Source organism: Moschus berezovskii, chromosome 18 (genome assembly GCF_049115385.1).
Source record: "Moschus berezovskii isolate FMDL1 chromosome 18, NW_MosBer_1.0, whole genome shotgun sequence".
Taxonomy (NCBI): Eukaryota; Metazoa; Chordata; class Mammalia; order Artiodactyla; family Moschidae; genus Moschus; species Moschus berezovskii.
The window spans coordinates 69,872,507-69,893,158 of NC_142477.1; the positions used below are offsets into that span (position 1 = coordinate 69,872,507).

At 39.2% G+C, this 20,652-nt stretch overlaps 1 protein-coding gene across 2 annotated transcripts; it reads left to right on the plus strand.

Annotated features, from left to right (window-relative positions):
* The first annotated feature begins 27 nt into the window (after positions 1-27).
* UTP15 (UTP15 small subunit processome component) lies at positions 28-19,552 on the plus strand. Of its 2 annotated transcripts, XM_055421871.2 has the most exons (13): positions 28-263; positions 5,339-5,502; positions 6,441-6,533; positions 6,624-6,808; positions 7,917-8,095; positions 8,553-8,678; positions 10,373-10,508; positions 12,069-12,153; positions 13,743-13,892; positions 14,620-14,721; positions 16,269-16,402; positions 16,570-16,628; positions 17,085-19,552. In XM_055421871.2, the coding sequence occupies exons 2-13, from the start codon at positions 5,413-5,415 to the stop codon at positions 17,303-17,305; spliced, it is 1,560 nt and encodes a 519-aa protein (XP_055277846.1). In that variant the 5' UTR covers positions 28-263; positions 5,339-5,412; the 3' UTR covers positions 17,306-19,552. The 2 variants fall into 2 exon arrangements, with proteins under 2 accessions (XP_055277846.1, XP_055277847.1); XM_055421872.2 differs by lacking the exon at positions 16,570-16,628 and having other exon boundaries at positions 17,085-17,269.
* The last annotated feature ends 1,100 nt before the right edge of the window (positions 19,553-20,652 follow it).

Sequence of the window (20,652 nt, forward strand, 5' to 3'; positions counted from 1 at the left end):
TGGCCACGCCTCCTCCTCCGTAGCCCCGCCCACTTGACCCGCCCCCGCGTCCCCCAGGCTGCGTGCGTCTCGGGAGCCTGCGCCCTGACGTCACCTTCGTGCGACCCGACGGGCTCCTCTGTTCGCGGCGTGTTTCAGGGGTTTCTTACGGTATCCACGTGATCTTCTGCATGTTCTCCTGCACAGTCAGGAAGGGGACTGGCGGAGTCCAAGAAATCTCCTTGACGCTGGGGTGCCTCGGCGGACCGTCCGGGCCCACGGAGGTAGGTCAAGGGGGCTCCCAACGAGGGTACCCCAGACTCACATCAGGCCTTCCTTTCTATCTAGCATGTTTCCCTGGGACTTCCCGGTCTCAGTGGAGTGGCTGAACTCCTTAAGCAACCTCTCAGGATCCTCACAATTTAGTTTCGACCTAGATTTTCCTCCTCTACGGTCACTGTCCACTCCTGCTGTCCACCATTATTAGTCCCTGGAGGGATCCACACCCTTTCAAAGTAGCAGGCAGATTTCCATCTCTGTCTTTGCGTATGTGGTTCTCTCAGTTTGCAGTGCCCGCTCTTACTAAGTGGTTAATCAGTTTTAATATTATATTAAAGGCCCAACTGAAATGCACACTTTGAATGTTGCTGGTAGCCTCCCAGTTAAAGCCTCGTCTGAGCGTTCTGTGTTCTGTATATTATTTGTAGCATACTTGTGGTATTCTGCCTTGTGATGTAGTAGTACCTAGTTTTCATTCAGTCCCGTCTTTTTCAGGCTGTTACCACTCTCTGATCGTTTTCTTCCTGTTCATTTTCACATCACTTCTTGCATCCGTGCTTTTGCGCCGTCTTGCTTCCCCTCTCCTGCCTCTCATGCTGTTCCTCCCTTTAATCTGGCAAACCACTGTAAAGTACTTCTTTCTGGGATAACTTACAGTGGACTCTCAGCGTATGGGATTCCTCCGCATCCTGGGCTTCACTTGTGCTTTCAGCAAGCCGGAATTTTGTAGTGCTGTGGTATTTATTGTTGGAAAAAAATCTGCTTCTAAGCAGACCCGCGCAATTCAAAACTGTGCTGTTCAAGGGTCAGCTGTGCTCTAGTGAGGGGCTAAGGCTAGATCTGGCCCACTGTTCTGGGGTCGTCAGTGAGCCATGTATGCTTTTTATAGATGAATGTTTGTGATTTGTTTGATGATGGATATGTCTAAGTGGCTTCAGTTGTGTCTCACTTTCTGCCACCCTATGGACCTTAGCTCCCCAGGCTCCTCTGTCCATGGGGATTCTCCAGGCAAGAAGACTGCAGTGGGTTGCTGTGCCCTCCTCTAGGGTATCTTCCCAACCCAGGGATGGAACCTGAGTCTCCCGTGTCTCCTGATTGACAGGAGGGTTCTTTACCACTTTGCCGCGGGGGAAGCCCTGTTTGATGACAGGACACATCATTCAAAGTCCATGAAACTTTCTCCCCCTTCTCCAAAAAGTCTCTTTCATTCATAAACAGAATATCATACTTACAGTTATCTGGGGGTAGCTTGTTAGTAAAAAATTTGGAATTTTTTCTTTCTTGGTATAGGAAATGGCAACCCACTCCAGTGTTCTTGCCTGGAGAATCCCAGGGACGGGGGAGCCTGGTGGGCTTCTGTCTGTGGGGTCACACACAGTCGGACACGACTGAAGTGACTTAGCAGCAGCAGCAGCATATAAGTAACTACATAATATTCTCCATTTTGCCTGCTGGCCTACAAAGCCTAAAATATTTATTCTTTGGCCTTTTACAGAAAAACTCTGTGGACTTGTGCATTATAGCAGTGTTCGCACCACTCATGGTTTTAATTTTGTTTCCCATATAACCCAGCACAATGCTTCCTTTTGTTCCTTTCACAAATATTTCTTTGAAACTGAAGTGTTACTCTCTGAGTCATGTCTGATTTTTTGTGATTCCATGGACTGTAGCCCACGAGGCTCCTCTGTCCATGGGATTCTCCAGGCAAGAACACTGGAGTGGGTATAGTCATTCCTTTCTCCACGGGATCTTCCCAACCCAGGAATTGAACTCACATCTTTTGCATTGCAGGCAGATTCTTTACTGTCTGAGCCAGGGAAGCCCCCATTGAGCAATTGTTTTTAGTCTTCCAGACATGAAATGTTCAGTTTCAGTTCGACACCTCCGTCGTATCCGACTCTTTGCCACCCCATGGACTGCAGCATGCCAAGCTTCCCTGTCCATCACCACCTTCCGGAGCCTGCTCAAACTGATGTCCATCGAGTCGGTGATGCCATCCAACCATCTCATCCTCTGTTATAGCCTTCTCCTGCCTTCAATCTTTTGCAGCATCAGGCTCTTTTCCAATGAGTTGGTTCTTCCCATCAGGTGGCCAAAGTATTGGAGTTTCAGTTTCAGCATCAGTCCTTTCAATGAATATTCAGAACTTATTTCCTGTAGGATTGACTGGTTTGATCTCCTTGCAGTCCAAGGGAGTCTCAAGAGTCTTTTCCAACACCACAGTTCAAAAGCATCTTAGGTGCTCAGCTTTGTTTATGACCCAGCTCTCACATCCATACATGACTACTGGAAAAATCATTGCTTTGACTAATGGGGAAAAAAGATCATTATGGTGCCATATGATTATGTGAATTGACAGAAATACAGTCAAGTAGGAGAAGGCAATGGCACCCCACTCCAGTACTGTTGCCTGGAAAATCCCATGGATGGAGGAGCTGGTAGGCTGCAGTCCATGGGGTTGCTAAAAGTTGGACATGACTGAGCGACTTCACTTTCACTTTTCACTTCCATGCTTTGGAGAAGGAAATGGCAACCCACTCCAGTGTTCTTGCCTGGAGAATCCCAGGGATGGGTGAGCCCGGTGGGCTGCCGTCTGTGGGGTCGCAGAGTCGGACATGACTGAAGCAACTTAGCAGCAGCACAGCAGCGCAGGTTTATAAAAGACAAGCCCCTAACCTAGCTAAGGAGGTCAAAGGTTTCCTGGAGTATACGATTCTTGAATATTAAATGATAAATAGGAGGTAGGTAGAAAGAAATCATTCTTGCCAGAGAGGACAGATGAAGACAGATACTGAGACAAGGAAGAGCATGGTGTGTTAAGTGAGTAAAAAGAAGTGAAGCTGTAAAGATAAGCAAGGGCAAGATTACAGAGGGCCTTGATTCTGTTTGAAGGAGCTTGCACCTTCCTTTCTGGGCAGTTTTGGGCTTTGTAGCAAAAGCTAGATTTGCATGGTAGTTCGGTAACTGACGGCTATTTGGAAGACAGACAAGAGAGTCAGGGAGACCTTATATTGCATTATTTCAGTAGTTCAGAAGATGTGAATTAGAGCTGTCTAGGTGGTGCGGTTAAGTTTGAGCATTCTTTGGCATTACACAACTGAGCGACTGAACTGAACTGAACTAGGTGGTGTGGACATTATGGAGTTTAGAAAGATTTGGAAGGTAAAATCAGCAGCTCTTGCTAAATATTATATGTTAGAAGTGAGAAGGAACGACAAGTTAAGACTGATTCTAGATTCCTGCTGCTGCTGCTAAGTCGCCTCAGTCGTGTCCGACTCTGTGCGACCCCACAGACGGCAGCCCACCAGGCTACGCCGTCCCTGGGATTCTCCAGGCAAGAACACTGGAGTGGGTTGCCATTTCCTTCTCCAATGCATGAAAGTAAAAAGAGAAAGTGAAATCGCTCAGTCGTATCCGACTCTTAGCGATCCCATGGACTGCAGCCCACCAGGCTCCTCCATCCATGGGATTTGCCAGGCAAGAGTACTGGAGTGGGTTGCCATTGCCTTCTCCTAGGTGGTGCCAATTACCAGCTGAAATGAAGAGTCTCAGAGTATATGAAGGCACTGGCCATGTCTGTTTCACTTTGTACCCCAGTGCCAAAAACAGTGTGTTACTTTGTAGGTACTTCAGTGAACAGAAAAGTTTCCCTTTTTAAATCATGAATTGCTGTGTTTCATCAAAACCTTTAAAATATGTTGCACCTGTGTATTTTGGTGTTACTGATACAGTGTTTTCAGACCTTTGAGAATAGATGAGTTGCTCCACTGAATCATTCCCCTGTTGCAAATAAATGGTTCTGGAAAGACATTTCATCTTAATTACATGTCAGTTAAAAGTTTTAATTAGTTGTTGTATGGCAGAAACCAGCACAACATTGTAGAACATTTACGTAAAGGTATTGTAAAGATCCTATGGTATGTGAAGAAGTTTATGCAAAGAAACACTTTTCATGTTGTGAAAAGTTATTTTTTAAACCTTCAGTTCAGTTCAGTCACTCAGTTGTGTCCGACTCTTTGCAACTCCATGAATCAGCACACCAGGCCTCCCTGTCCATCACCAACTCCCGGAGTTCACTCAAACTCATGTCCATTGAGTCGGTGATGCCATCCAGCCATCTCACTCTCTGTCGTCCCCTTCTCCTCCTGTCCCCAATCTCTCCAAACCTTAGATTTAATAAAACAAACGTGGAATTATAAAAGCTTTAATTAATCTTTATTCTGTCACTTTAATTTAGAATTTTAGAATTGTTTTATTCTTGTTTTCTTTCTTATGTTTAAGCCTTTTAAAATCAACTAACTTAATTTTAATCTTCTACATCAGAATATTAGATTTTTATTTTAAGGTTTTAAATTTAATTTTATTCTTCTACATTAAAATATCAGCTCTGCTTTCTTCTTGGCAGTTTTAGGCTTTCAGAAAGTCAGGTCCCTAGTGAAGTGAAATCGCTCAGTCGTGTCCAACTTATTGTGACCCCCATGGACTGTAGCCTACCAGGCTTCTCCATCCATGGGATTTTCCAGGCAAGAGTGCTAGAGTGGGGTGCTATTTCTTTCTCCATGGGATCTTCCCGACCCAGGGATCAAACCCAGGTCTTTTGCATTGTAGGCAGACGCTTTACCCTCTGAGCAACCAGGGAATCCCCAGGTCCCTAGACTATGTTCTTATAGATTAAATGTTGTCTTAAGTTTAATTTTAGGAAGCATTTGTACTTGCAGTTTCATGTTAACATTTTCTGATGTTAATAAATGAGCGTTCCAAGCCAGTGTGTTTCTTTCTGCTTTGGCAACTGGATGGCTGAGCCAGATTTATTCCCGAGTGTTGTGAATTGGTCAGTTAGGTGTGGGAACATTTGTGTGCAGTCTCTGTGTATGACTGAGCAGATAGTACACTGTGGTAGCCCTGTCTGTTTTCTTCTTGCTTCCTTTAGATTGTCTCCTCTGTATTAAGGTTAAATGGTTACTGATCACTAATCTATAAGCTACCACACAGCCTTTGGAAAAGACACAGAGTGAGAATCATAACTGTGTATAGGTTTATGAATAGTAGTAATGTGTGTATAAAATATTTTATCTTTCAGACATAAGACAGTCACTTTAATTACACCAGTTTCAGACTAGTTACCCTTGGATAACAGTGCAGTTATATGAAAGTATGGCTGGTTATAAGCCTGTAGCAATCCAGACATATCCTATACTTGGTGAAAAAATCACCCAAGATACACTGTACTGGAACAACTATAAGGTAAGTGTAGACAAAATTAAGGGGGTGCTGTTTGCACTTAATGCCAATGTCTCCAGCGTTTGTTATATTTTGGATATGCTAGTAAAGAGTTAATAACTAAAAATAGTCTGTCAGCAGGTTATAGTTTGGGTGGAAAGTTTGATGTCTGATTTTTTTTTCTTGGAGTTATATAAAAATCCATATTCCTTAATCAGTTTAATAATGCAGGTATCTAACACAATAGATGATTAATCAGTGCAAGTAAATTAAATTTTAGAACTTGAATCTCATATGAAAAAAGGTTTTTAAAAAATTTTTTTTCTTAATCTCAGGAGGAAGAGATATAAAATGAATTCTCTGCTGTCTGAAAAGACAAATGATTTTTCTTTATAAGAAAGCTGATTGACTTAATAGAAAAATGGGAAGAGGTTGGGATTGGAAAGTTTATAGAAAAAGAAATTTAAGTGGCCAATAAATATATTTAAAGAGCTCCAACTTCACTCATAATTGAATAAATGCAAATTAAAACAATAATTGGATAATTATTGAATAATAATTTAGATGGCACAAATGAAAAATTTTGAACATCATTGCTGCTTGAGGTAGGGAAAATTGCTGCAAACTTTCCAGAGGGCAATTCTGGCATTATCTCACAATAAAGATAACTTGTGGTCTTGTAAATTACACAGCTTGGCACTTAATCAGTGAATATACTCTCCAAAATTTGTGTATGTTATCCTTATGTGTAATGATGCTCATTGAAGTATTATTTATAATATTAGATATCTCAGAAAAACTGTTCATTAGTAGTGGACTGGTAAAGCAAATTATGATATATCTTATAATGGATTGTAAAGCTATTGCTCATATGAAAAGTAAGATGTGTTAGTGAAAAAAAGGCAAGGTACAAAGTAGCCTGCATGGTTGTAACTCTGTTAATACTATTATTTTTCATTAAGACGCCTGTTCAGATCAAGGAGTTTGGTGCAGTGTCAAAAGTAGACTTTTCTCCCCAGCCTCCATATAACTATGCAGTCACAGCTTCTTCAAGGGTAAATGTCATATTTTTCTTTTACGTAATTTATATTTACTGCTGTTCTTAAGCCATCTAGTAAAATACTATGTTTTTTATTTTGTTGTAGATTCACATTTATGGCCGATACTCCCAAGAACCTATAAAAACCTTTTCACGATTTAAAGACACAGCATACTGTGCTACTTTTCGACAGGATGGTAGACTCCTTGTGGCTGGCAGTGAAGATGGTGGTGTTCAGCTTTTTGATATAAGCGGGAGGGCTCCCCTCAGGCAGTTTGAAGGCCATACTAAGTAAGAGACAGTTGTTGTTTTATTTTTTTATTGCGGTATAATTAGCATACATTCTATTAGTTTCAGGTGTACAACATAATGATTCGGTATTTGTATACATTGTGTAATGATTGTCACAATAAGCTGGTTAATATCTGTCACCATACAGTTACAGATAGTTGATTTTCTGTACTTTTGTTGTAAGTTCTGTTGGTTTTGCAGGCTTTGAAATAAACAGTTTTGTGACGGTTATGTACCATTATGGAGTTTATTTTCTGGTTGTTCTAAGACAGAGTGCATAACTTGGTTCAGTCCTATGGTCCATTTTGATGGGGCTTGTGAATTCCCTAGAATTTTTTGCGACATTTCAGGAAATGTGTGTTTCTCTGTGTAGACATTCTTTAGCTTTCATTAACTTCTCAGTGAGTTTTGTGACCCCACTGAGGTTCTAAAGGCAACTCACAACTGTTACGGAGAACTCAAGAGGCCTGGATTATATTGGAGTTTGTTTTTTTGAAATCAAGTTGGAAGGTGGGATTTTTTTTTTCTACTTGTATTTGGTGTTTTGCTTCTTAAAAATTAAACAGCCAAAGGCAGTTTTATAACTTTGTTTCAGGATTACCAATGTCATTGCTGAACTTTACTGTTGATTTTAAATCTCAAAAGTGTTTTTTTATAGTATATTATCAGGATAGTCTTAGTTCATCAGTGAAACATTTTAAATATAGCAAATTCATGGAACATGATTCTGCTTAGTGGCAAGTCTCCTTAGAATTTCTTAAGAACTACCCATTAAAAATTTTTTTAAATTAAAGTACCTTTGTGTCAACATTTAGAACATTTAACTTTCCACTGAGCAACAAAATAGAATTAAAATATTAGAAAATATAATTTTAAGGCCGTTGCTCAGTATTCTTATTAACTTCATAGTACCAGGGGTATATACATTTTAAATTGGCTTGAGGATAAACATCTGTTTTAAAGATTTTTAAGTTTTTCTTTTTCTCTCATGATTTCTCTCTACAATTACTTACTGAAAATGAGCTGCTTTTCTTGTTATTTCGGATATTAGAAGATACCAGAAGTATTTTTTTCTTGCTTTTTGATACATTGATTCTTGATTTTTCAGAGCAGTTCATTCAGTAGATTTTACAGCTGACAAATACCATGTGGTTTCTGGGGCTGATGATTATACAGTTAAATTATGGGATATTCCAAACTCCAAAGAAATTCTGACATTCAAAGAACATTCTGATTATGTGAGGTGTGGATGTGCTAGCAAGCTGAACCCAGATCTCTTTGTCACAGGTTAGTGAAATCTTTTTCTTCCCTCTTGAAGTTGGTAATTTTATTGATATACTTGGATGTTGCTTTGGGATTCTTTTTTAAAGAAATATGTATGTGTTTATCCTGTTGTTTTATTTTCTTTTTCTTCTTTGGGGGATTGTTCTTAATTGTCCTCCACATGTGATTTAAAACATCGTGCTCTGGATTTCAGAGATTCCCCAGTGGTCAGGAAGCAGAGGTAATACAGTTCAGTCTTCATGGGTATCTGTGTGAGACTCCCAGATGACTCAGTCATCTGAAGGTAGGCATAGTTTAAGGTTCCATGTAGGTTAGTGTTTCAGAAACGGACAGTGGTAACAAGGGTTTAGAAGTACTGTATCTTCTTGAGTATACATGTCTTTTTAAAATTTCATCTAAACCTTTTCTCCTTTTAAAAGTTTTGTTGGAATATGCACACACACACACATTTTTGTTTTAGGGTCATATGATCATACTGTGAAGATGTTTGATGCACGAACAAACCAGAGTGTTATCTCTGTTGAGCATGGACAGCCGGTGGAGAGTGTCCTGCTTTTTCCCTCTGGAGGTCTTCTGGTATCAGCAGGTATTTCTTTTAAAAATTGTTTTACCAGTATTGTTTGTCTCGAGTCAGGTACTTCTTTGTCAGTGTGCACTTGAATCGCACATTTAGTTTTTTGCTCAGACAGTTGATAAGTGGGATAGGCAAGCAGTTTTTCTTTACTGAGTACCTCCTATGAGCCAGACACTATGCTTTTATAAACATATTGTCTCCAGTCCCCTAGATGTGCTTAAGAGATAGTTTTCTCTGTTTTACAAAATAAAGACAAAGTTTTAAGTAATTTGTCCAAGAAAAAGTAAGTAGCAAATCAGCAATCTCAGAATTTGAGAGCCTCTATTGTGTACTTACCCAGAAATCCAGGTCGGACTCCTGCTGTTGTTCCTACATATGAGATCTGTAGCTGCTTTTGAAAACACAGGTTCTTTCAGATGTAGAATTAGGCTTCTCTCTTTTTATGTGACTCTTGGTTGAAATGGCCTTCGGAGAAGGCAATGGCAAGCCACTCCAGTACTCTTGCCTAGAAAATCCCATGGATGGAGGAGCCTGGTAGGCTGCAGTCCGTGGGGTCGCTAAGGGTTGGACACGACTGAGTGATTTCACTTTCACTTTTTACTTTCACACATTGGAGAAAGAAATGGCAACCCACTCCAGTGTTCTTGCCTGGAGAATCCCAGGGATGGGGGAACCTGGTGGGCTTCCGTCTATGAGGTCACACAGAGTCGGACGCGACTGAAGTGACTTAGCAGCAGCAGCAGTGGTTGAAATGGCCTTACCCAGCAAAGAGCTGATAGTGCTGGAGGAGGAGATAACGTGGACTCAGAGTGGCCTCGGTGTATTTTTCGTCAAGTTGAAACTGAGGTCGTTGTTTCATTACTGTTCATAGTGCATTTTCAGATTTATAATGGAAGTAGTAAATTGGCTTTTTTCATTTGTTAAGTCAAAACTCGTGTGTTGGCATTAGAAGAGTACATAGGTAGTGTATAGCTTTGCTTTGTTTTTTTGATTAATTCTAAAATCCAAATAGAAGTTATCCTGTTTTATACTCTTTTCCTCATACCTATTTGATTTCACAATAAGTTGATAATATTGTCAGAGTTTCTATTTTTCTTGCTGTTACTTTGAGAAATGGAAGTACGTACAAGTTGAACAGGGAGAATGGATGTCTGTATGCGGATCTCCATCTGTCACTAATTAATTGTGTGACCTTGGGCAATCCCTTAACCAATATACATAGACCTTGAAAGTGAGAGGTCTATCTCTGACCACTGGGTGAGGTCAGTGGTTTCGAACTGTGGTCTCTTTCATGAGCTGGTGCCCATGGGGAGACAGGGACTGAGAATTGGGTTCCAGGCCCTTTTTCACAGTCAAGATGGCTAAGAACTTTGTCCCCACCAACCCCAGCTTCCTTGTCCCCTCCCAGCCCTAGCTACCCAGCCTCTTTTTCTGTTTTATCTGCTAGACTTTTGCTTAATACTTAACTGAAAGAAAAGATGCCATATTAAAAAACCCATTGCATTAAATTGCTTTTAAGAATGCTTCCAGTTCTTAGAGTCAAAGTTATAGAGAAGTTTTTGAGTTTTGTTGGGATTCACAGAATATTTAGGAAATGATATCTTCATTATTCTTTCCCATTTTTGTACAAAATTCCTTTGAAGTATGATTTTATGGTGCTTTTCAGTTGTTTTCCAAATTAAACTAATGATTATTTCTTTTCATAGGAGGTCGGTTTGTTAAAGTCTGGGACGTGCTAAAAGGAGGACAGTTGCTAGTGTCTTTGAAAAATCATCATAAAACTGTGACATGTTTATGTCTCAGCAGCTCTGGACAGAGGTTACTCTCTGGCTCACTGGATAGGTTAGCATTTTAATTTTCTTTCTTAATCATTCTTAGTGTGCATATGTTTACTGCTTGAAGAAATGTTATTTCTGTACAACTTGTGATAGCATTAATATGCTGCCAAATGATTTCCATGAAAAATCTGTTGAGTTGAAAATAGTTTTGACCTTTCATTTATATATAGCAAACTTATTTTCTCCCTTGATGTAATTTTTTTGCTTTAATTTATATACTTCAGGAATTTATTGAATCATTTGAATATTCTTTTAAAATAATTTGTTATTCTATAGTTTTCTTTTAAAATCATTATTGTATATTTTGAAATATTTATGAGTATGTATATATATATTCTAGCTTATATTCTTTAAAATTTAAAACTTCGTATAAAAATTTCTATGTGTTAATGTCTGGAAATTACATATTTCTAAATATTACTATTTTCAGTAGGTATTAGTGTTTCATTAATGTTCTAGAACAGTGCTGTACAACAGAAATACAGTGTGAGTTACATATGTAATTTTCAGTTTTGCCAGCCATGTTTAAAAGGTAAAATTAATTTAATAATATATTTACTCTAAAATACTTATTTTAGTATGTAATCAGCATAAAATTGTTAATGATAGACCAGAAACAAGTTCAGCCTCATATACATGCCCAATGATACAATAATACAATAATAATACTCTATGATTAAAGTGAAATATAGTTGTATTTAATAGAAAAATATTTTTATACTGCCTCAGTTTTAAAATTAAGTAAAATAAATTCACTTCTTTTTCACTGCCCACATTTTAAGTGCTCATTAGCCACATGTGGCTAGAGCGATTTCTAGAGTTTACTTTCATTTATCTGTTGTTGCTCCTTTTATTTCCATATTTCTTTTCACTGTTTTTCAGCATATTTATTAAAAAGTATACATATTTTAAGAGCTAGAAAATGCTTCTGATACAGAGAAACTTACCATGTAAATAACGCAAATTCCCTGCAGTGATATTAGTAGGCAGTTTGGGACTTGATTTTTAGATGTGTCCCTTCAAAAGCTATTGGTAAGTTAGCTCTTTTCATAGTAGTTCTCAACCCAGAGTGACGTTTGCCCCTCAGGGGCTATTCGGCACTCTCTGGACATTTTCGGTTATTGTCACAGCCTGGGGGTAGAGTGTTGTTGATATGTGGGGAGAAGAGGTCCCGAATGCTACTGAAGATCCCGCAGTGCACAGGACAGCTACCATTACAAAGCATTATCCTGCCCCAAGCGTCAGCAATGGTGAATGAAGCTGAGAAACCCTACTCTTTTCACTTCGATGGACTTTGATGCTGTTTCTTTAGTTTCAAGTTTCATTTTCAGGAGACGGTGGTCTATCCTTCTGGTGGCTGGTTGAAGTCTTTATGCAAACAATAAAAAAGAGTTTATTTTTAAAAGAGATTCAGTGATAAATTACTTTGTAACTAATATTACTAATCATTTTCTTCATTGTTGTATGTTTTAATATTCATATATTGAATTAAAAAAATAGTAATGTTTTATACTCATTTCTAAGATGCTTTGTGACAAAGCTCTTTTTTTCTTTTTTTGGTTAGGAAGGTGAAAGTATATAGCACAACTTCCTACAAAGTAGTCCACAGTTTTGATTATACAGCTTCAATTTTGAGTCTTGCACTTGCAGTAAGTACTTTTAGCTCTTTTTTCTTTTTTAAACTTTGACTAACCTTGCCTGTTAAATGAAACAAACATGAAGTACTAGGGTTTATCTTTGTATTTGAATAAGTATTGTTTTTTCTTGTCACATTAGATAATTAGGTGAAGACATTTGGAATATATGAATTATCTCAGTAACTTAGCATGACTTCAGATTGAGGTCCCATTCGTTGCACAGCTCGAACTAACTGTAGTGTTGTGTGGGCACTGTTAACACTAAAGGCAGGGCCTGGAAAGTAGATGAATCTCTCTCCAGCACATTTGACTCAAGGCTTAAACACTCCAAAAAGTCAGGTTGGCTCTCTAAGCCAAAACAAAAAACAAAAAAACACGGGGGGCAGGGGAGACAAAGGGGCAACAAAATGAAATGTCTCCTTTTCTTTGTTAGCTGTTCTTTCTGGAGTATTTAGTGTCAGCTTTCATAGCTGTTGAGGAGGAGGAATGGGTTTGAACACCTTATATAGGAATCTGAACTGGGAGTAGAAAAGAAGTTATAAAACGTTTTCTTGACAAGGTTTTGGAAAGCCGTGCCACCGCTGGGGCTTCCCTGGTGGCTCTAGTGGGAAGGAACGCACCTGCCATGCAGGAGACACGGGTTCCATCCCTGGGTCAGGAAGATCCCCTGGAGGAGGGCATGGCAGCCCGCTCCAGTATTCTTACCTGGAGAATCCTGTGGACAGAGGAGCCTGGTGGGCTACTGTCCATAGGGTCACAAAAGAGTTGGACACGACTAAAGCCACTTAGCACGGGTGCACACACGCATGCTACCACAGCGTTCTTTTTCTAGGAAGAGGGTATGGGGAAAAATTATTTTGGAAATATTTCCCAAGATGTTATTACAGTGTATTATTATACCAACTGGCAGTGATAATTTCCAAGTATGATTAAAAAAGTGAAAATTTCTCAGTGGTGTCTGACTCTGTGACCCCATGGACTATACAGTCCATGGAATTCTCCAGGCCAGATTGCTGCAGTGGTAGCCTTTCGCTTCTCCAGGGGACCTTCCCAACCCAGGGATAGAACCCAGGTCTCCCTCATTGCAGATGGATTCTTTACCAGCTGAGCCACAAAGGGAAGCTCGAGAATACTGGAGTGGGTAGCCTATCCCTTCTCCAGCAGATCCTGTCAAACAGTAGTATCTTGGAGGAATAAAAATGATTTTACTTTAACTTTTCACATAGGTCAGTCACTGTTAGGCAGAGAATCGATATCCTAATGGAACTCTTGATGAAAGTACAGACAAGTGGCAAGCACATTATAAACGGTATGTGGAAGAAAAAGCAAGATGAATTATGAGTTCCTAATACACTAACTTAATCTTCCCTTGTGGCTCAGACGGTAAAGTGTCTGCCTGCAGTGTGGGAGACCTGGGTTCAATCCCAGGGTTGGGAAGATCTCTGGAGAAGGAAATGGCAACCCACTCCAGTATCCTTGCCTGGAGAATCCCATGGATGGAGGAGCCTGGTAGGCTGCAGTCCACGGGGATTGCAAAGAGTCGGACATGACTGAGCTACTTCACTTTCTATATACTAACTTACTTTTCTAATTGCTCTTAGCATGAAGATGAGACAATAGTTGTAGGAATGACCAATGGAATACTGAGTGTTAAACATCGGAAATCTGAAGCAAAGAAGAATTCTGTGCCCAGGAGAAGAAGGCCTGCATACCGAACTTTTATTAAGGGAAAAAATTATATGAAACAGCAGGTACTTGTATATTTCATATATATTTTTTAAAGATGAAAGTTGTTAGAGTAGCCAGCTTCATCCCTGCACATTACTGAAAAAGTGGAGTTCACCTGGCAGTTATCTTCATTTTTAACTTGATTTTACTTTTCTCTACTTCATATTTATTTCCAGATTGCTCGACTGGGGACATTAAATTAATAAGTAATAGGGATGTAACTGTCCAGTTTTTCCAAAACCATTTGTTGAAAAAACTGTCTAATGATACTTCTTAATGCCCTGAATCTTGGCAACATTACTGCGCTCAGAACAGTGTCTTTCACACATTGTCTGGTTTGATCTTCTAAATAACCCTGGAAAAGAGTAGAGCCAATAATATCTCCAATTGACATCTGAGAAGGTGGAGATACAAAGAAGCTGTGATTGATCCAGGATTTCTTTATTGGGACTCGGTGGTTGCTCAGATTCTTGTTTTTTCTTTCTGCTCAGTCACTGCTTGCTGTGTAAAGAGACTTGCAGTGAGCAGTGTTTGCCCAGGATGGAGATGTTGTGTGTGGATCCCGATTTAAAATCACAGGACACTAAGAACATGGCGATGTGGCAGATTGTTCCGTTTTCATTTGATTGACTTCTTGGGCTTATGACCCTTATTTCTGATAGAGTTCAAGGACACTGTGGAGCTATGATTATTTCGAATGAAGCTCTATTTGATACTGATTTTTCTTTGTAAATTTGCTTTTCAATGCAGGATGACATTTTGATCAACAGGCCATCAAAGAAACATCTAGAATTGTATGACAGGGATCTGAAAAACTTCCGGATCTCTAAGGCACTTGACAGAGTCCTTGAGGTGAGTGAGTAAAGTGTGTGCGATTTTTTTTTTTTTTAATAAAGACTTTTTTTTAGAGCAGTTTTAGGTTCAGAGCATGATTGAGGGGAAGGTACAGAGCTTTCCCATCTACCATCTGCCCCACGCATGCATAGCCTGTGGGGTACATTTGTTGCAACTGATGAACCTACAGGGACATTATTTTTAATATTTTAAATTTATTTGTAGCTGCACTGGGTCTTCTTTGCTGTGTGGACTTTCTGTAGTTGTGACAAGTGAGGTCTTCTCTTTAGTTTTATATAGTTCATGGGCATCTTCTGGTGGCTTCTTTTGTTGTGGAGCATGGACTCTAGCCTTGATGAACTTCTTTCCCAATTTGGAACCGATTGGTTCCAAATCGGTTCCAAATTGGATGGTATCCAGTCCGATCACTTCATGGCAAATAGGTGGGGAAACAGTGGAAACAGTGACAGATTTTATTTTCTTGGGCTCCAAAATCACTGCAGATGGTGACTGCAGCCATGAAATGAAAAAAGACACTTGCTTCTTGGAAGAAAAGCTATGATCAACCTAGACAGCATATTAAAAAGCTGAGACATTACTTTGCCGACAAAGGTCCGTCTAGTCAAGCTATGGTTTTTCCAGTAGTCATATATGGATGTGAGAGTTGGACTATAAAAAAGCTGAGCGCCGAAGAGTTGATGCTTTTGAACTGTGGTGTTGGAGAAGACTCTTGAAGGTCCCTTGGACAGCAAGGAGATCCAATCAGTCAGTCCTAAAGGAAATCAGTCCTGAATATTCATTGGAAGGACTGATGCTGAAGCTGGAACTCTCCAATCCTTTGGTAACCTGATGCGAAGAACTGACTCATTTAAAAAGACCCTGATTCTGGGAAAGATTGACGGCAGGAGGAGAAGGAGATGACAGATGAGTTGGTTGGATGGCATCACTGACTTGATGGACATGAGTTTGAGCAAGCTCTTGGAGTCGGTGATGGACAGGGAAGTGTAGTGTGCTGCAGTCCATGGGGTTGCAAAAAGTTGGACACAACTGAGCAACTGAACTGATGAACTCGAAAGTATTGGGCTTCAGTTGTTGCAGCGCGTGGGCTTAGTTGCCCTTTGGCATGTGAAATCATCCCAGACCAGGGATTGAATCTGAGTTTCCTGCACTGGCAGGCAAATTCTTAGCCACTGGGCCACCAGGGAATTCTGGAGCTTAAAAAAAATTTTTTTTATTTTAAACTTTTTATTTTGTATTGGGGTATAGCCAGTTAACAGTGTTGTGATAGTTTCAGGTAGACAGTGAAGGGAGGCAACTGTTCATGTATTCATTCAGCTGTAAATGTATCCATTCAGCTATAAATGTATCCATTCTTTCCGAAGCTCCTCTCCCATCCAGGCTGCCATATACCATTGATTTTTTTTTTTTAAAGAATTTTTTTGTATCTTGCCACAACTCAAAACTGGGAAGGAAAAAAACCCATTTAAATTTGGTAATTATTAGTGAGTACTAAGACTGTGATTCTTTTCTTGTGTTGCTCATGTTGACTCTGAAAAATTTTCTAGCCCACTTGCACAATAAAGACGCCTGAGGTTACAGTTTCCATCATAAAGGAGCTAAATCGAAGAGGAGTCCTTGCAAATGCCCTTGCAGGGCGAGATGAAAAGGAAATCAGTCGTGTTCTTAATTTTTTGATAAGGTATGTTTTATGTCTCTGAAATGCATGTATTTTGCATCTGAAATTTTATCTCCAAATTTACTTTTAGTTTGAGCTTTGTAGAGAACTGACAGAACAGTTTAGTAAATCTGTTTTAAGGATTTTTTTAAAGTTTGCAGGTTTCAGTAAACAGAATTTTTGCTTCGTAGGAATCTGTCTCAGCCAAGATTTGCCCCTGTTTTGATTAATGCTGCTGAAATAGTTATTGGTAAGTAGTTGCTAAAATTCTAGCATGCTTGAAGAAGTAGAGGTGTTAGATAATGAAATAAAATAAATTGAAATACCTTGTCTTTATCAAGTCTCCAGTAAAGATTTCATGGAGAAAACAATAATAGTAAATCAGTGCATTTTAAAATAGAGTAAAATGTTTACAATGGATTGGCTTTCAATTGCTGGTACTAGGGTTATTATAATTAAAAAAAATTTTTTTTTAAATATCTTCAGTGACCATGACTAATTTTTAATGAGAAAATGAAAAATAAGTCAAAATTGATTTATTTCTCTCTGAAATACATTTATTCAGATGGATTATGTAAAACATAAATTGTACAAGTACAGATTTTTTGGTGTCTTTTATATTTAATATTTTTTTACTTTTTCTAAATTCTGCTGTTCATGTTTTGTTTAGAAAGATGTTTATAGTTAATATTTCCTCTCTTTCTAGATATTTATCTACCTGTGATTGGTCAGTCACCTGTAGTTGATAAAAAGTTTTTGATACTTCAAGGACTTGTAGAAAAAGAGATTGATTACCAGAGAGAACTACTGGAAACCTTGGGGATGATGGATATGCTTTTTGCTACCATGACAAGGAAAGAAAGCACTTCTGTGTTGCAGCATAATACATCTGATGGATTTCTAGAGAACAACAAGATTGAATCATAGTGTCTGCTTAACAGGAAACGTAAGAACTAACATGGAATAGATTTGATGCTATTAACTACTGGGAAGAGAGTCTTTGATACATTAAAAAAAATCTATTTGCAGAAGCAATTTTATAGAAGAGACTGGAATAACTATGCTTGGAAAATAAGAAACTTTTTAAACATGGTTTTCCATGTTCTATTTTGAATTATTTCATAGCATCTTCAGCTGGAAGAGATCTCAGTTTTGGTTATAGTGTATGTCCATCTTGGACAGGTCAACGTTAATTTTAATATAGCTGAGTTCTGTTTCACCATTTGAGTAGACATTCAGAACTCTGAAGAGGGTTTCGACTTAAGAATCCTGCCAAAGGAGCAAGGCTCTATTTCTTCCTTCTATCGTGGAAAACCAAGAAAACAAATGGCAACAACCAGTAAATTCTCTAATCAGTGCACTTGGGGTCCCCAGGCTCCAGCTGAATGTGCCCCCTTTCCTTGCTGTCGTCTTTTGTCCCAGATCATAAGTTCCACCTCAGCTGGTAATTGGACTGTATCTGTTCCTGGTGTGGCAGATTAGTGGCCAACTCCGAATACCTGACACAAATTTGACATGTATTCAGAGTGTGATGAGGCAGATTTGATACCTAGAAATTGTGCTCACCAGCCTGTGTTTTCTTTTTCTTCCTGTAATCTTGACTGTGCTGCTGAGAACAGGGCCTGCAGGTAATCCTTTGTGACCATATTTTTCCTCTTCCCCTCAGTATGCAGCCTTTCTACCAGCTTTTCAGCCTGTTTCAGGTCAGGGGAATGATAAAATTTGCCATTTCTCTTGTGACCAGTAGCCTTTCAGCCTTATCTTGCCTCTACCTACCTCTGAAAACCGTTTTCTTTCCCCTGTATTTAGGTTATTTTTCCCTCCTCTATTCTTAACATCATTTTGTGTTTCAGAACCCCTTGTATTTTTTTTTTTTCAAGTTCAACGTAGATCACGTTTTTTAAAAAGAGACTCTTATTTTCTTCTTGACCTTCTGGGATGTATCAATTCCTGATGGATGGTCACTAACCATTCATTTCCAGCACACTGATTGTACCACTGTCCCCCTGAAGTAGTTAACTATCTGTAGGGAAATATGTGTTAGGCTAGGAGAATCCATAATTAAAGGAAGATTTGTAACTGCAGTCTCCTCTGAAATTCACTTCCAGTTCTGTGAATTTATATGTGTATTTTTAAAGCAGAAAGAAATATTCCTATGTTCTGATAAGGATGTATGCTCAAACAGAGTCTGGTTTTCCCTTCATGAATTGATTTAAGCCATTATGAAGCCCAATGGCTTGTAAGAAACCAAGAATTTGCTTCCTTGAGTAATTATGAGATTAGTCAAGATCAGAAGCTATGTCTTTATGTTAAGAAGGGTTAATTTATAAGTTTTTTAAAAATTTCATAAATACGCTGATAAATGGGATACTAGTAAAGCTGAAAGGTTGAGGTTCTTTTTTTGGAAGACGAGTTTTTTGACAAGAGTTTTCTCTTAGATTATTTGATCTGGTTCTTACCACAACCATCCACGGTTGGTATTCTCATTTATCATTGAATTCACCCTTGAATTCCCCAAGCTTAAGTTCCTCATCCCAGCACTGTGAACTGGCCTGCTTGCTGGGGCCAAAACCACTCATTCCCTTTAACACAATTGTCTTCACCAGAGTGCTGCTGTTTTTTAGATGAGATATGTAGTAATTATAAATTTTCAAAAAGGTTAGGAAACAATTCTCATAGCCATCAATAAATAGTTCAGTGTTGAGTTCATGAATAGTTTTTAAAGTTTGGGACAAACTGTAGTATTTGCTATTTGAAGTACTATTTGTAATTGGCATATTACGATGTAACATTGGCCTTCATTTCCAACTTAAAACGCCTAAAAATGCCTAACAGGTTTTTAGATTTGTGAATTTTAGTTGAAATGTATTTTATGATGTTACTAAACCTGCAGAAATATTGAAATATTTCAGAGAACTTATTCACTGTACATTTAATTTATTTTATTTATAAAAGTTATGAACTGTAGAAAGTTTTACTTGTTGGGTCAAATGCTTGTTGCTTCAAATGCTTGTTGCATTTGAAGTGCTAGTTACAAGAAAATCAAATACATTCAATGTATAAATGCTATTAAGTTTTTAAAGGACTCTGGAGTATAAGTTTGTTTAAAGAAATTTAGTCTGTTCAACTTGAATCAGCTCTGTCAAACATTAATTAAAAGCCTCTTTAAAATGATTGTTAAAATATAGTAATTTTCTGAATGGAATGACAGTGTAGGCTTGTGGGGATAATTCCTTTATAGAGAAGGGGAAACTGATGATTGTAGGAGAGGGATGCCAATGGCTGGATCAGTGTCCTTGGGAGGAGGTAGGGGTCTGAGTGCCCAAAGGTTGGCTTAGACAGTGTATGAATAGTTTGGGCATTTTTCAGGAAGGAAGATGGAGATATGACACAGATGCAGTTAAGTGTGTAGCGGTGATGATGGTGGGTTGTGGAAGTTCTTTAATGAGTTCCTTTATTGGAAAAAACAACCAACTGAAACAGGTTGGAGAAGTTGGAGATCAGAGGTGTTGAAAGTTGAAAAGAGAACACAGAGTAGATATGAGAGAGGTCAAGAGCTCATACTTCGGAGCCTGTCTGCCTGAGTTTGAATCTTGGCTCAGCCACTCGCTGGCTGTGTGACTGTGTGACTTTGGGCAAGTTATCTTACCACTTTGTAGTTCATTATCTTCATCTGTTAACCACAGAAAGTGGCTGTGAGAATTAAGTGAGTTAATGCCTATAAAAGTACCTAGACTATTTCTGTCGTTTGCTCTTGGGGGAATGAAAGTACTAGAGAGGGAAGTAGCATTACGCAGAGCTCAGGCCCACGTGCGGGAAGTGTTACGGACTTCAAGCAGGACCAGTCAGCATGACTGTTTTTCTCCAGTCACGTTTGGCTCTGAGGATGCAGATGTTGGGTCGGCTGGGGTTTCATCAGTGAGTGCAGAGTGACTAAGAAAGGGGCAGGGCATTGCTGAGACATGAAAGTAGTGCACAGTGCTCTGTGGACTCAAAGCTGGGTGAGTAAGGCAGTGAGATCACCAGGGGCTGAGAGTGACCGGGTTGACGGACTGTTGGTGTGTGTGGAGTTGAGGAGTTAGTTTGTGTATTAAAGGTAGTGAGCTGGAGACATGAAATGTGCTGGTGAACAGCCAAGAATTATGACAGAATAAAGCCAAGAATAATGTCAGAGACAGTGACAGCAAGGGAGGAGCAACCGTGTTGAAAAATCTATGGGGAAGGCTTCCCTGGTGGTCCAGTGGTTGGAAATCCCGCCAGTGCAGGGGACATAA

Excerpts from the sequence above, each read along its gene's own strand:
- UTP15 (XM_055421871.2), top strand. The coding sequence starts at position 5,413 with ATGGCTGGTTATAAGCCTGTAGCAATCCAGACATATCCTATACTTGGT. Across the intron at positions 6,534-6,623 it reads CAGTCACAGCTTCTTCAAGG|ATTCACATTTATGGCCGATA; the intron begins GTAAATGTCATA and ends ATTTTGTTGTAG. Across the intron at positions 16,629-17,084 it reads TGCTGCTGAAATAGTTATTG|ATATTTATCTACCTGTGATT; the intron begins GTAAGTAGTTGC and ends CTCTCTTTCTAG.